The sequence below is a fragment of the Eleutherodactylus coqui genome, chromosome 1, assembly GCF_035609145.1.
Source record: "Eleutherodactylus coqui strain aEleCoq1 chromosome 1, aEleCoq1.hap1, whole genome shotgun sequence".
In the NCBI taxonomy this organism is placed as follows: Eukaryota; Metazoa; Chordata; class Amphibia; order Anura; family Eleutherodactylidae; genus Eleutherodactylus; species Eleutherodactylus coqui.
This window is the reverse complement of record NC_089837.1, coordinates 537,329,320-537,344,539: the sequence shown is the minus strand read 5'-3', so window position 1 is coordinate 537,344,539 and position 15,220 is coordinate 537,329,320. Positions and strand designations below refer to the sequence as shown.

General features: G+C 51.6%; 1 protein-coding gene across 1 annotated transcript in view; it reads right to left on the bottom strand.

Moving 5' to 3' along the window:
• The window catches only part of LOC136615506 (olfactory receptor 12D2-like), a 91,717-nt gene extending 78,798 nt beyond the window's left edge, over nucleotides 1–12,919 (bottom strand). The window contains exon 1 of the mRNA XM_066594168.1: nucleotides 12,815–12,919. Coding sequence (XP_066450265.1) covers nucleotides 12,815–12,841 — 27 coding nt within the window. The 5' untranslated portion in view covers nucleotides 12,842–12,919. The remainder of the gene's footprint in view (nucleotides 1–12,814) is intronic.
• Between the last annotated feature and the right edge of the window lie 2,301 nt (nucleotides 12,920–15,220).

Below are 15,220 nucleotides of genomic sequence, written 5' to 3'. Positions count from 1 at the left end.
CATATGACGCCATTCACGCGGTACACTCTGCTGTCCCTCACCAGGCTATCGCCCTAACATGGGTCATATGACGTCATTCACACGGTACACTCTGCTGTCCGTCAGCAGGCTATCGCCCTAACATGGGTCATATGACGTCATTCAGAAGATACACTCTGCTGTCCCTCACCAGGCTATCGCCCTAACATGGGTCATATGACGTCATTCACAAGGTACTCTGCTGTCCCTCACCAGGCTATCGCCCTAACATGGGTCATATGACGTCATTCACACGGTACACTCTGCTGTCCCTCAGCAGGCTATCGCCCTAACATGGGTCATATGACGTCAGTCACAAGGTAAACTCTGCTGTCCCTCAGCAGGCTATCGCCCTAACATGGGTCATATGACGTCATTCACACGGTACACTCTGCTGTCCCTCACCAGGCTATCACCCTAACATGGGTCATATGGCGTCATTCACACGGTACACTCTGCTGTCCCTCAGCAGGCTATCACCCTAACATGGGTCATATGACGTCATTCACAAGGTACACTCTGCTGTCCCTCAGCAGGCTATCGCTCTAACATGGGTCATATGACGTCATTCACAAGGTACACTCTGCTGTCCCTCAGCAGGCTATCGCCCTAACATGGGTCATATGACGTCAGTCACAGGGCACACTCTGCTGTCCCTCCATAGGCTATCGCCGTTACATGGGTCATATGACGTCATTCACAAGGTACACTCTGCTGTCCCTCACCAGGCTATCGTCCTAACATGGGTCATATGACGTCATTCACACGGTACACTCTGCTGTCCCTCAGCAGGCTATCACCCTAACATGGGTCATATGACGTCATTCACAAGGTACACTTTGCTGTCCGTCAGGAGGCTATCGCCCTAACATGGGTCATATGACGTCATTCACAAGGTACACTCTGCTGTCCCTCAGCAGGCTATCGCCGTAACATGGGTCATATGACGTCATTCACAAGGTACACTCTGCTGTCCCTCACCAGGCTATCGCCCTAACATGGGTCATATGATGTCATTCACAAGGTACACTCTGCTGTCCCTCACCAGGCTATCACCCTAACATGGGTCATATAACGTCATTCACAAGGTACACTCTGCTGTCCCTCACCAGGCTATCGCCCTAACATGGGTCATATGATGTCATTCACAAGGTACACTCTGCTGTCCCTCACCAGGCTATCGCTCTAACATGGGTCATATGACGTCATTCACAAGGTACACTCTGCTGTCCCTCATCAGGCTATCGCCGTAACATGGGTCATATGACGTCATTCACATGGTACACTCTGCTGTCCCTCAGGAGGCTATCGCCCTAACATGGGTCATATGACATCATTCACAAGGTACACTCTGCTGTCCCTCATCAGGCTATCGCCCTAACATGGGTCATATGGCGTCAGTCACAGGGTACACTCAGCTGTCCCTCAGCAGGCTATCGCCCTAACATGGGTCATATGGCGTCATTCACAAGGTACACCCTGCTGTCCCTCAGCAGGCTATCGCCCTAACATGGGTCATATGACGCCATTCACACGGTACACTCTGCTGTCCCTCACCAGGCTATCGCCCTAACATGGGTCATATGACGCCATTCACGCGGTACACTCTGCTGTCCCTCACCAGGCTATCGCCCTAACATGGGTCATATGACGTCATTCACACGGTACACTCTGCTGTCCGTCAGCAGGCTATCGCCCTAACATGGGTCATATGACGTCATTCAGAAGATACACTCTGCTGTCCCTCACCAGGCTATCGCCCTAACATGGGTCATATGACGTCATTCACAAGGTACTCTGCTGTCCCTCACCAGGCTATCGCCCTAACATGGGTCATATGACGTCATTCACACGGTACACTCTGCTGTCCCTCAGCAGGCTATCGCCCTAACATGGGTCATATGACGTCAGTCACAAGGTAAACTCTGCTGTCCCTCAGCAGGCTATCGCCCTAACATGGGTCATATGACGTCATTCACACGGTACACTCTGCTGTCCCTCACCAGGCTATCACCCTAACATGGGTCATATGGCGTCATTCACACGGTACACTCTGCTGTCCCTCAGCAGGCTATCACCCTAACATGGGTCATATGACGTCATTCACAAGGTACACTCTGCTGTCCCTCAGCAGGCTATCGCTCTAACATGGGTCATATGACGTCATTCACAAGGTACACTCTGCTGTCCCTCAGCAGGCTATCGCCCTAACATGGGTCATATGACGTCAGTCACAGGGCACACTCTGCTGTCCCTCCATAGGCTATCGCCGTTACATGGGTCATATGACGTCATTCACAAGGTACACTCTGCTGTCCCTCACCAGGCTATCGTCCTAACATGGGTCATATGACGTCATTCACACGGTACACTCTGCTGTCCCTCAGCAGGCTATCGCCCTAACATGGGTCATATGACGTCATTCACAAGGTACACTCTGCTGTCCCTCACCAGGCTATCGCCCTAACATGGGTCATATGACGTCATTCACACGGTACACTCTGCTCTCCCTCACCAGGCTATCGCCCTAACATGGGTCATATGATGTCATTCACAAGGTACTCTGCTGTCCGTCAGCAGGCTATCGCCCTAACATGGGTCATATGACGTCATTCAGAAGATACACTCTGCTGTCCCTCAGCAGGCTATCGCCCTAACATGGGTCATATGACATCATTCACAAGGTACACTCTGCTGTCCCTCACCAGGCTATCGCCCTAACATGGGTCATATGATGTCATTCACACGGTACACTCTGCTGTCCCTCAGCAGGCTATCGCCCTAACATGGGTCATATGACGTCATTCACACGGTACACTCTGCTGTCCCTCAGCAGGCTATCGCCCTAACATGGGTCATATGACGTCATTCACACGGTACACTCTGCTGTCCGTCAGCAGGCTATCGCCCTAACATGGGTCATATGACGTCATTCACAAGGTACTCTGCTGTCCCTCACCAGGCTATCGCCCTAACATGGGTCATATGACATCATTCACAAGGTACACTCTGCTGTCCCTCACCAGGCTATCGTCCTAACATGGGTCATATGACGTCATTCACACGGTACACTCTGCTGTCCCTCACCAGGCTATCGCCCTAACATGGGTCATATGACATCATTCACAAGGTACTCTGCTGTCCTCACCAGGCTGTCGCCGTATCATGGGTCATATGACGTCATTCACACGGTACACTCTGCTGTCCCTCACCAGGCTATCGCCGTATCATGGGTCATATGACGTCATTCACACGGTACACTCTGCTGTCCCTCACCAGGCTATCGCCGTATCATGGGTCATATGATGTAATTCACACGGTACACTCTGCTGTCCCTCAGCAGCCTATCGCCCTAACATGGGTCATATGACGTCATTCATAGGGTACACTCTGCTGTCCCTCAGCAGTCTATCGCCCTAACATGGGTCATATGACGTCATTCACACGGTACACTCTGCTGTCCCTCACCAGGCTATCGCCCTAACATGGGTCATATGACGTCATTCACAAGGTACACTCTGCTGTCCCTCACCAGGCTATCGCCCTAACATGGGTCATATGACGTCATTCACACGGTACACTCTGCTGTCCCTCACCAGGCTATCGCCCTAACATGGGTCATATGACGTCATTCACACGGTACACTCTGCTGTCCCACACCAGGCTATCACCCTAACATGGGTCATATGACGTCATTCACAAGGTACACTTTGCTGTCCGTCAGGAGGCTATCGCCCTAACATGGGTCATATGACGTCATTCACAAGGTACACTCTGCTGTCCCTCAGCAGGCTATCGCCGTAACATGGGTCATATGACGTCATTCACAAGGTACACTCTGCTGTCCCTCACCAGGCTATCGCTCTAACATGGGTCATATGACGTCATTCACAAGGTACACTCTGCTGTCCCTCAGCAGGCTATCGCTCTAACATGGGTCATATGACGTCAGTCACAAGGTACACTCTGCTGTCCCTCACCAGGCTATCGCCCTAACATGGGTCATATGACGTCATTCACACGGTACACTCTGCTGTCCCTCACCAGGCTATCGCCCTAACATGGGTCATATGACGCCATTTACACGGTACACTCTGCTGTCCCTCACCAGGCTGTCGCCCTAACATGGGTCATATGACGTCATTCACACGGTACACTCTGCTGTCCGTCAGCAGGCTATCGCCCTAACATGGGTCATATGACGTCATTCAGAAGGTACACTCTGCTGTCCCTCACCAGGCTATCGCCCTAACATGGGTCATATGATGTCATTCACACGGTACACTCTGCTGTCCCTCAGCAGGCTATCGCCCTAACATGGGTCATATGACGTCATTCACAAGGTACTCTGCTGTCCCTCACCAGGCTATCGCCGTAACATGGGTCATATGACGTCATTCACAAGGTACACTCTGCTGTCCTTCAGCAGGCTATCGCCCTAACATGGGTCATATGACGTCATTCACACGGTACACTCTGCTGTCCCTCACCAGGCTATCGCCCTAACATGGGCCATATGACATCATTCACACGGTACACTCTGCTGTCCCTCAGCAGGCTATCGCCCTAACATGGGTCATATGACGTCAGTCTCAGGGTACACTCTGCTGTCCCTCACCAGGCTATCGCCCTTACATGGGTCATATGATGTCATTCACAAGGTACTCTGCTGTCCTCACCAGGCTGTCGCCGTATCATGGGTCATATGACGTCATTCACACGGTACTCTCTGCTGTCCCTCACCAGGCTATCGCCGTATCATGGGTCATATGATGTAATTCACACGGTACACTCTGCTGTCCCTCAGCAGCCTATCGCCCTAACATGGGTCATATGACGTCATTCACAAGGTACACTCTGCTGTCCCTCACCAGGCTATCGCCCTAACATGGGTCATATGACGTCATTCACACGGTACACTCTGCTCTCCCTCACCAGGCTATCGCCCTAACATGGGTCATATGATGTCATTCACAAGGTACTCTGCTGTCCGTCAGCAGGCTATCGCCCTAACATGGGTCATATTACTTCATTCAGAAGGTACACTCTGCTGTCCCTCATCAGGCTATCGCCCTAACATGGGTCATATGGCGTCAGTCACAGGGTACACTCTGCTGTCCCTCAGCAGGCTATCGCCCTAACATGGGTCATATGGCGTCAGTCACAGGGCACACTCTGCTGTCCCTCCATAGGCTATCGCCGTTACATGGGTCATATGACGTCATTCACAAGGTACACTCTGCTGTCCCTCACCAGGCTATCGCCGTAACATGGGTCATATGACGTCATTCACAAGGTACACTCTGCTGTCCCTCAGCAGTCTATCACCCTAACATGGGTCATATGACGTCATTCACACGGTACACTCTGCTGTCCCTCCGCTGGCTATTGCCCTAACATGGGTCATCTGACGTCATTCACAAGGTACACTTTGCTGTCCGTCAGCAGGCTATCGCCCTAACATGGGTCATATGACGTCATTCACACGGTACACTCTGCTGTCCCTCACCAGGCTATCACCCTAACATGGGTCATATAACGTCATTCACAAGGTACACTCTGCTGTCCCTCACCAGGCTATCGCCCTAACATGGGTCATATGATGTCATTCACAAGGTACACTCTGCTGTCCCTCAGCAGGCTATCGCTCTAACATGGGTCATATGACGTCATTCACAAGGTACACTCTGCTGTCCCTCAGCAGGCTATCGCCCTAACATGGGTCATATGACGTCAGTCACAGGGCACACTCTGCTGTCCCTCCATAGGCTATCGCCGTTACATGGGTCATATGACGTCATTCACAAGGTACACTTTGCTGTCCCTCACCAGGCTATCACCCTAACATGGGTCATATGACGTCATTCACAAGGTACACTCTGCTGTCCCTCAGCAGGCTATCGCCCTAACATGGGTCATATGACGTCATTAACACGGTACACTCTGCTGTCCCTCCGCTGGCTATTGCCCTAACATGGGTCATATGACGTCAGTCACAAGGTACACTCTGCTGTCCCTCAGCAGGCTATCGCCCTAACATGGGTCATCTGACGTCATTCACAAGGTACTCTGCTGTCCCTCACCAGGCTATCGCCCTAACATGGGTCATATGACGTCATTCACACGGTACACTCTGCTGTCCCTCACCAGGCTATCGCCCTAACATGGGTCATATGACGTCATTCACAAGGTACACTCTGCTGTCCCTCACCAGGCTATCGCCCTAACATGGGTCATATGACGTCATTCAGAAGGTACACTCTGCTGTCCCTCACCAGGCTATCGTCCTAACATGGGTCATATGATGTCATTCACACGGTACACTCTGCTGTCCCTCAGCAGGCTATCGCCCTAACATGGGTCATATGACGTCATTCACAAGGTACACTCTGCTGTCCCTCACCAGGCTATCGCCGTAACATGGGTCATATGACGTCATTCACAAGGTACACTCTGCTGTCCTTCAGCAGGCTATCGCCCTAACATGGGTCATATGACGTCATTCACACGGTACACTCTGCTGTCCCTCAGCAGGCTATCGCCCTAACATGGGTCATATGACGTCAGTCTCAGGGTACACTCTGCTGTCCCTCACCAGGCTATCGCCCTTACATGGGTCATATGATGTCATTCACAAGGTACTCTGCTGTCCTCACCAGGCTGTCGCCGTATCATGGGTCATATGACGTCATTCACACGGTACTCTCTGCTGTCCCTCACCAGGCTATCGCCGTATCATGAGTCATATGATGTAATTCACACGGTACACTCTGCTGTCCCTCAGCAGCCTATCGCCCTAACATGGGTCATATGACGTCATTCACAAGGTACACTCTGCTGTCCCTCACCAGGCTATCGCCCTAACATGGGTCATATGACGTCATTCACAAGGTACACTCTGCTGTCCCTCAGCAGGCTATCGCCGTAACATGGGTCATAGGACGTTATTCACAAGGTACACTCTGCTGTCCCTCACCAGGCTATCGCCCTAACATGGGTCATATGACGTCATTCACACGGTACACTCTGCTGTCCCTCCTCAGGCTATCGCCCTAACATGGGTCATATGACGTCATTCACACGGTACTCTCTGCTGTCCCTCACCAGGCTATCGCCCTAACATGGGTCATATGATGTAATTCACACGGTACACTCTGCTGTCCCTCAGCAGCCTATCGCCCTAACATGGGTCATATGACGTCATTCACAAGGTACACTCTGCTGTCCCTCAGCAGGCTATCGCCCTAACATGGGTCATAGGACGTTATTCACAAGGTACACTCTGCTGTCCCTCACCAGGCTATCGCCCTAACATGGGTCATATGACGTCAGTCTCAGGGTACACTCTGCTGTCCCTCAGCAGGCTATCGCTCTAACATGGGTCATATGACGTCATTCACACGGTACACTCTGCTGTCCCTCCTCAGGCTATCGCCCTAACATGGGTCATATGACGTCATTCACAAGGTACACTCTGCTGTCCCTCAGCAGGCTATCGCCCTAACATGGGTCATATGACGTCATTCACAAGGTACACTTTGCTGTCCCTCAGCAGGCTATCGCCCTAACATGGGTCATATGACGTCATTCACAAGGTACACTCTGCTGTCCCTCAGCAGGCTATCACCCTAACATGGGTCATATGACGTCATTCACAAGGTACACTCTGCGGTCCCTCACCAGGCTATCGCCCTAACATGGGTCATATGACGTCAGTCACAGGGTACTCTGCTGTCCCTCACCAGGCTATCGCCCTAACATGGGTCATATGACGTCATTCACATGGTACACTCTGCTGTCCCTCACCAGGCTATCGCCCTAACATGGGTCATATGACGTCATTCACACGGTACACTCTGCTGTCCCTCACCAGGCTATCGCCCTAACATGGGTCATATGACGTCATTCAGAAGGTACACTCTGCTGTCCCTCACCAGGCTATCGCCCTAACATGGGTCATATGATGTCATTCACACGGTACACTCTGCTGTCCCTCAGCAGGCTATCGCCCTAACATGGGTCATATGACGTCATTCACAAGGTACTCTGCTGTCCCTCACCAGGCTATCGCCCTAACATGGGTCATATGACGTCATTCACACGGTACACTCTGCTGTCCCTCACCAGGCTATCGCCCTAACATGGGTCATATGACGCCATTTACACGGTACACTCTGCTGTCCCTCACCAGGCTATCGCCCTAACATGGGTCATATGACGTCATTCACACGGTACACTCTGCTGTCCGTCAGCAGGCTATCGCCCTAACATGGGTCATATGACGTCATTCAGAAGGTACACTCTGCTGTCCCTCACCAGGCTATCGCCCTAACATGGGTCATATGATGTCATTCACACGGTACACTCTGCTGTCCCTCAGCAGGCTATCGCCCTAACATGGGTCATATGACGTCATTCACAAGGTACTCTGCTGTCCCTCACCAGGCTATCGCCGTAACATGGGTCATATGACGTCATTCACAAGGTACACTCTGCTGTCCTTCAGCAGGCTATCGCCCTAACATGGGTCATATGACGTCATTCACACGGTACACTCTGCTGTCCCTCACCAGGCTATCGCCCTAACATGGGCCATATGACATCATTCACACGGTACACTCTGCTGTCCCTCAGCAGGCTATTGCCCTAACATGGGTCATATGACGTCAGTCTCAGGGTACACTCTGCTGTCCCTCACCAGGCTATCGCCCTTACATGGGTCATATGATGTCATTCACAAGGTACTCTGCTGTCCTCACCAGGCTGTCGCCGTATCATGGGTCATATGACGTCATTCACACGGTACTCTCTGCTGTCCCTCACCAGGCTATCGCCGTATCATGGGTCATATGATGTAATTCACACGGTACACTCTGCTGTCCCTCAGCAGCCTATCGCCCTAACATGGGTCATATGACGTCATTCACAAGGTACACTCTGCTGTCCCTCACCAGGCTATCGCCCTAACATGGGTCATATGACGTCATTCACAAGGTACACTCTGCTGTCCCTCAGCAGGCTATCGCCGTAACATGGGTCATAGGACGTCATTCACAAGGTACACTCTGCTGTCCCTCACCAGGCTATCGCCCTAACATGGGTCATAGGACGTCATTCACAAGGTACACTCTGCTGTCCCTCACAAGGCTATCGCCCTAACATGGGTCATATGACGTCAGTCTCAGGGTACACTCTGCTGTCCCTCAGCAGGCTATCGCTCTAACATGGGTCATATGACGTCATTCACACGGTACACTCTGCTGTCCCTCCTCAGGCTATCGCCCTAACATGGGTCATATGACGTCATTCACACGGTACTCTCTGCTGTCCCTCACCAGGCTATCGCCCTAACATGGGTCATATGATGTAATTCACACGGTACACTCTGCTGTCCCTCAGCAGCCTATCGCCCTAACATGGGTCATATGACGTCATTCACAAGGTACACTCTGCTGTCCCTCAGCAGGCTATCGCCCTAACATGGGTCATATGACGTCATTCACAAGGTACACTTTGCTGTCCCTCAGCAGGCTATCGCCCTAACATGGGTCATATGACGTCATTCACAAGGTACACTCTGCTGTCCCTCAGCAGGCTATCGCCGTAACATGGGTCATATGACGTCATTCACAAGGTACACTCTGCTGTCCCTCAGCAGGCTATCACCCTAACATGGGTCATATAACGTCATTCGCAAGGTACACTCTGCTGTCCCTCACCAGGCTATCACCCTAACATGGGTCATATAACGTCATTCACAAGGTACACTCTGCGGTCCCTCACCAGGCTATCGCCCTAACATGGGTCATATGACGTCATTCACAAGGTACACTCTGCTGTCCCTCAGCAGGCTATCGCCGTAACATGGGTCATATGACGTCATTCACAAGGTACACTCTGCTGTCCCTCAGCAGGCTATCACCCTAACATGGGTCATATAACGTCATTCGCAAGGTACACTCTGCTGTCCCTCACCAGGCTATCACCCTAACATGGGTCATATAACGTCATTCACAAGGTACACTCTGCGGTCCCTCACCAGGCTATCGCCCTAACATGGGTCATATGACGTCAGTCACAGGGTACTCTGCTGTCCCTCACCAGGCTATCGCCCTAACATGGGTCATATGACGTCATTCACATGGTACACTCTGCTGTCCCTCACCAGGCTATCGCCCTAACATGGGTCATATGACGTCATTCACACGGTACACTCTGCTGTCCCTCACCAGGCTATCGCCCTAACATGGGTCATATGACGTCATTCAGAAGGTACACTCTGCTGTCCCTCACCAGGCTATCGCCCTAACATGGGTCATATGACGTCATTCACATGGTACACTCTGCTGTCCCTCACCAGGCTATCGCCCTAACATGGGTCATATGACGTCATTCACACGGTACACTCTGCTGTCCCTCACCAGGCTATCGCCCTAACATGGGTCATATGACGTCATTCAGAAGGTACACTCTGCTGTCCCTCAGCAGGCTATCGCCCTAACATGGGTCATATGACGTCATTCACAAGGTACTCTGCTGTCCCTCACCAGGCTATCGCCCTAACATGGGTCATATGACGTCATTCACACGGTACACTCTGCTGTCCCTCACCAGGCTATCGCCCTAACATGGGTCATATGACGCCATTTACACGGTACACTCTGCTGTCCCTCACCAGGCTATCGCCCTAACATGGGTCATATGACGTCATTCACACGGTACACTCTGCTGTCCGTCAGCAGGCTATCGCCCTAACATGGGTCATATGACGTCATTCAGAAGGTACACTCTGCTGTCCCTCACCAGGCTATCGCCCTAACATGGGTCATATGATGTCATTCACACGGTACACTCTGCTGTCCCTCAGCAGGCTATCGCCCTAACATGGGTCATATGACGTCATTCACAAGGTACTCTGCTGTCCCTCACCAGGCTATCGCCGTAACATGGGTCATATGACGTCATTCACAAGGTACACTCTGCTGTCCTTCAGCAGGCTATCGCCCTAACATGGGTCATATGACGTCATTCACACGGTACACTCTGCTGTCCCTCACCAGGCTATCGCCCTAACATGGGCCATATGACATCATTCACACGGTACACTCTGCTGTCCCTCAGCAGGCTATTGCCCTAACATGGGTCATATGACGTCAGTCTCAGGGTACACTCTGCTGTCCCTCACCAGGCTATCGCCCTTACATGGGTCATATGATGTCATTCACAAGGTACTCTGCTGTCCTCACCAGGCTGTCGCCGTATCATGGGTCATATGACGTCATTCACACGGTACTCTCTGCTGTCCCTCACCAGGCTATCGCCGTATCATGGGTCATATGATGTAATTCACACGGTACACTCTGCTGTCCCTCAGCAGCCTATCGCCCTAACATGGGTCATATGACGTCATTCACAAGGTACACTCTGCTGTCCCTCAGCAGGCTATCACCCTAACATGGGTCATATGACGTCATTCACAAGGTACACTCTGCTGTCCCTCACCAGGCTATCGCCCTAACATGGGTCATATGACGTCATTCACAAGGTACACTCTGCTGTCCCTCAGCAGGCTATCGCCGTAACATGGGTCATAGGACGTCATTCACAAGGTACACTCTGCTGTCCCTCACCAGGCTATCGCCCTAACATGGGTCATAGGACGTCATTCACAAGGTACACTCTGCTGTCCCTCACAAGGCTATCGCCCTAACATGGGTCATATGATGTCAGTCTCAGGGTACACTCTGCTGTCCCTCAGCAGGCTATCGCTCTAACATGGGTCATATGACGTCATTCACACGGTACACTCTGCTGTCCCTCCTCAGGCTGTCGCCCTAACATGGGTCATATGACGTCATTCACAAGGTACACTCTGCTGTCCCTCAGCAGGCTATCGCCCTAACATGGGTCATATGACGTCATTCACAAGGTACACTTTGCTGTCCCTCACCAGGCTATCGCCCTAACATGGGTCATATGATGTCAGTCACAAGGTACACTCTGCTGTCCCTCCGTGGGCTATCGCCCTAACATGGGTCATATGATGTCATTCACAAGGTACACTCTGCTGTCCCTCCGTAGGCTATCGCCCTAACATGGGTCATATGACGTCATTCACAAGGTACACTCTGCTGTCCCTCAGCAGGCTATCGCCCTAACATGGGTCATATGACGTCATTCACATGGTACACTCTGCTGTCCCTCACCAGGCTATCGCCCTAACATGGGTCATATGACATCATTCACAGGGTACACTCTGCTGTCCCTTCGCAGGCAATCACCCTAACATGGGTCATATGACATCATTCACACGGTACACTCTGCTGTCCCTCCGTGGGCTATCGCCCTAACATGGGTCATATGACGTCTGTCACACGGTACACTCTGCTGTCCCTCATCAGGCTATCGCCCTAACATGGGTCATATGACGCCATTCACAAGGTACACTCTGCTGTCCCTAAACGGTCATATATTTTTGCCGTAACACTACTAAGGGGGCACTGTCTGGTTGGTTGGGGACCCTATGGTGCAGCATGTCTTCCTCTTGATAGGAGCTTAGACTGCTGCTTTGTAGGTGGGTCTGAAATGACGGTATCCACCCAGCTCAGCTCTACAGGTGTTTGATGTGCTCTGATGAGGGTATTAGTGTATCTTGATGCCACCGGTTAGTTGTCTTCCTTGCCTTACATTATTAAGTGAAAATGCTGCCATGTTACCGCTGTAATGCCAGGCAAAGAAGACAACTAACCATCAGCGTAAGCCAGCAGAAATGGATCAAGACACAGCAGCGTCTCACCTTTGTCCCGGACAGCATTTGTATCATGCGTCCCACCCGCCTGCCAGCCTGACACCTCAGTCCCTGCCGCTGCTGTGAGGTCCGTCCCTGGCGGCGGCTGTGAGCTCTGTGTCGACCATCAGCGGCTCTGAGGTGCGTTGTTGCTGGCGGCTGTGAGCTCCGTGGTGGCCGGCCCCCACCACCCTCGCTGACAGCGGATAATGAAATAACCTTTCGGCTGTCCTAACGCTGTACGTTCCGTGTGGCCTCCGTGCTGCCCTGGTGCCGCAACACTTATGCACTTGGAGCTGTAGCTGCGCCCCTGGCGGCCACTCTATGCCTTTTTTCTAGCTCTCTTTAGTGCCCTTCCAGGACCTCGTGCCCAAGAAGGTGCGCAGCCAATCAGCTACAGGGGGCGTTACCCCCGTCAGTCTTGACTCCACCAGCTATTGTTGGTGGCATCAAGATACAATAATACCTCTGATGAGAAGGTGTAACTACATTACTGCAGTTTCTATATTTCTGTATAAAGTGTTGCATGTGACTTCCCGTTGGCTGCAAAGTTCAGCTGGAAGATCTGGGGAATTTGGGAGCTGCAAGCTCAAGAGAAATTCCTGTCATACGCAGCCCTAAAAGAGACCGCATTGCTGGGAGAGAAAGCCACCAAAGTACACATCGTCCTGCAGCTCTGCGAATCGGGGTACCCCAACAGATGTCCAGAGACTACCGGTAGTTACCTATATTACAGTACCGAACACATTGGAGAAATGTAAGTGAGGCGGGTCCTTGGAGAAAGGCCCAACATGTGCACAGAGGTGCCTTAAAAGAGCCAACACCAGAGGAACACATATCCATCCGCCTGTTGTGGATAAGTTATTGGACACTTGTGTTACTTACCGAGGACTCCCACCCACTGGCGTTTTTTTCTCCACTGCGATGCAAAACTAAAGTTAAAGTCTCGCATCGCAGTGCAAGAAAAAAAAAAAAAATCGGCATGACGCCGGGATATCAGCATCACGCCGACATATCGCCAGTCTTTTCAACGGGGCCAGCGGCAGCAGTGCTAGCCCCATTGAAAAGAGATGGAGAATGCCGCGGACTTCTGCCACAGCTGTCACAGCTGTGGCAGAAGTCCGTGGCATTCTAGCCCATTGCTTTCAATGGGATCGGCACTGCTGCCGATCCCATTGAAAGCACTGCTATCTGCCAAGCCCCGTGGAATGATTATCGGGGGAGGGCTTGAAATATAAGACCTTGCCCGATAATCTGCCAAAAGTGTGTAAAAAAATTTAAAAAATTATTACTCACCTCTGCTGCGCTCAGCTGCGTCCTCCTGCTGGCTCCCCGGCACTGCTATTAAGCTCTTTCAGCAGTCAGGGATTTAAAAATCCCCGCCTCCTGAAAGGGCTGTGCAGATTGGCTGAGGGCTCAGCCAATAGCAGCTACTGCTTAGCTATTGGCTGAGCGCTCAGCCAATCACACATAGCCCTTAGCTATTCATTCAGATATCCCGCGGGGATGAAGGAAACTCCTACCACAGCTGTCACAGCTGTGGCAGAAGTCCGCGGCATTCTCCCTATGCTTTCAATGGGGCTAGCGCTGCTGTCGTTGGCCCCATTGAAACCACTTGCGATATGCCGCTTCTATAGCGGCCTCTTTCTCTGCGATGTGAGAGTTTTCTCGTGCTCTCGCAGCGCAAGAAAGAAAATATCGCCAGTGAGTGGGAGCCCTTACTGTGGGAAGCCAATCGCCATTGCTGGGGTGAAACCTTGAGTGGTTCTATCACATGTTCTAAAGTGAAATGTGCTGCTGATCTCTATGATGTATAACAGATTACCATCCCCCACGCACAATAGAGTTAAGCCAATTCATGAAGTTAGGTTGGCTTACATCTCTGACTAACCGTATATTGCTTATCTATTACAGGAAGCTTCTATGGCAACTTCATCTCCAGGTTGGGTTATAATAAATATATATGTTTCTGTAAGCCTGGTGTCCTCATACCAATCCCTATGCCACCTACCCCAACCAATCCACTCCCCGCACTGCTGTCCTCTCCATGCCAATCCCAGTACCGCCTGCCCCTACTATACCCTCACCCCATTGGTGTTCGTATCACATCGATTCCTCTGTCGCATGCCCCCATCACTACACGCCTCCCCACTGGTGTCTGAATTGAACTGTGTCAGGGTTCGAACTCAAGGGCTCCTGTTCTTCAAGTGGCTCCAAGCCTGTAACCTTAATGTGCTTCAAGCCTCTAGTCAAGCTAGTCACCTCTGGCTTGCCCTGACTGTGCTACCTGCCCTGTACTGGTCGCAATAAGAGGCTCCAAACCTGAACCAGAATCGTGACAGACCTATTCCTCTGCTACTTGCCCCTACTATTACTTGGCCACCACTGGTGTCTGTATTGTACAAATCCTATGCT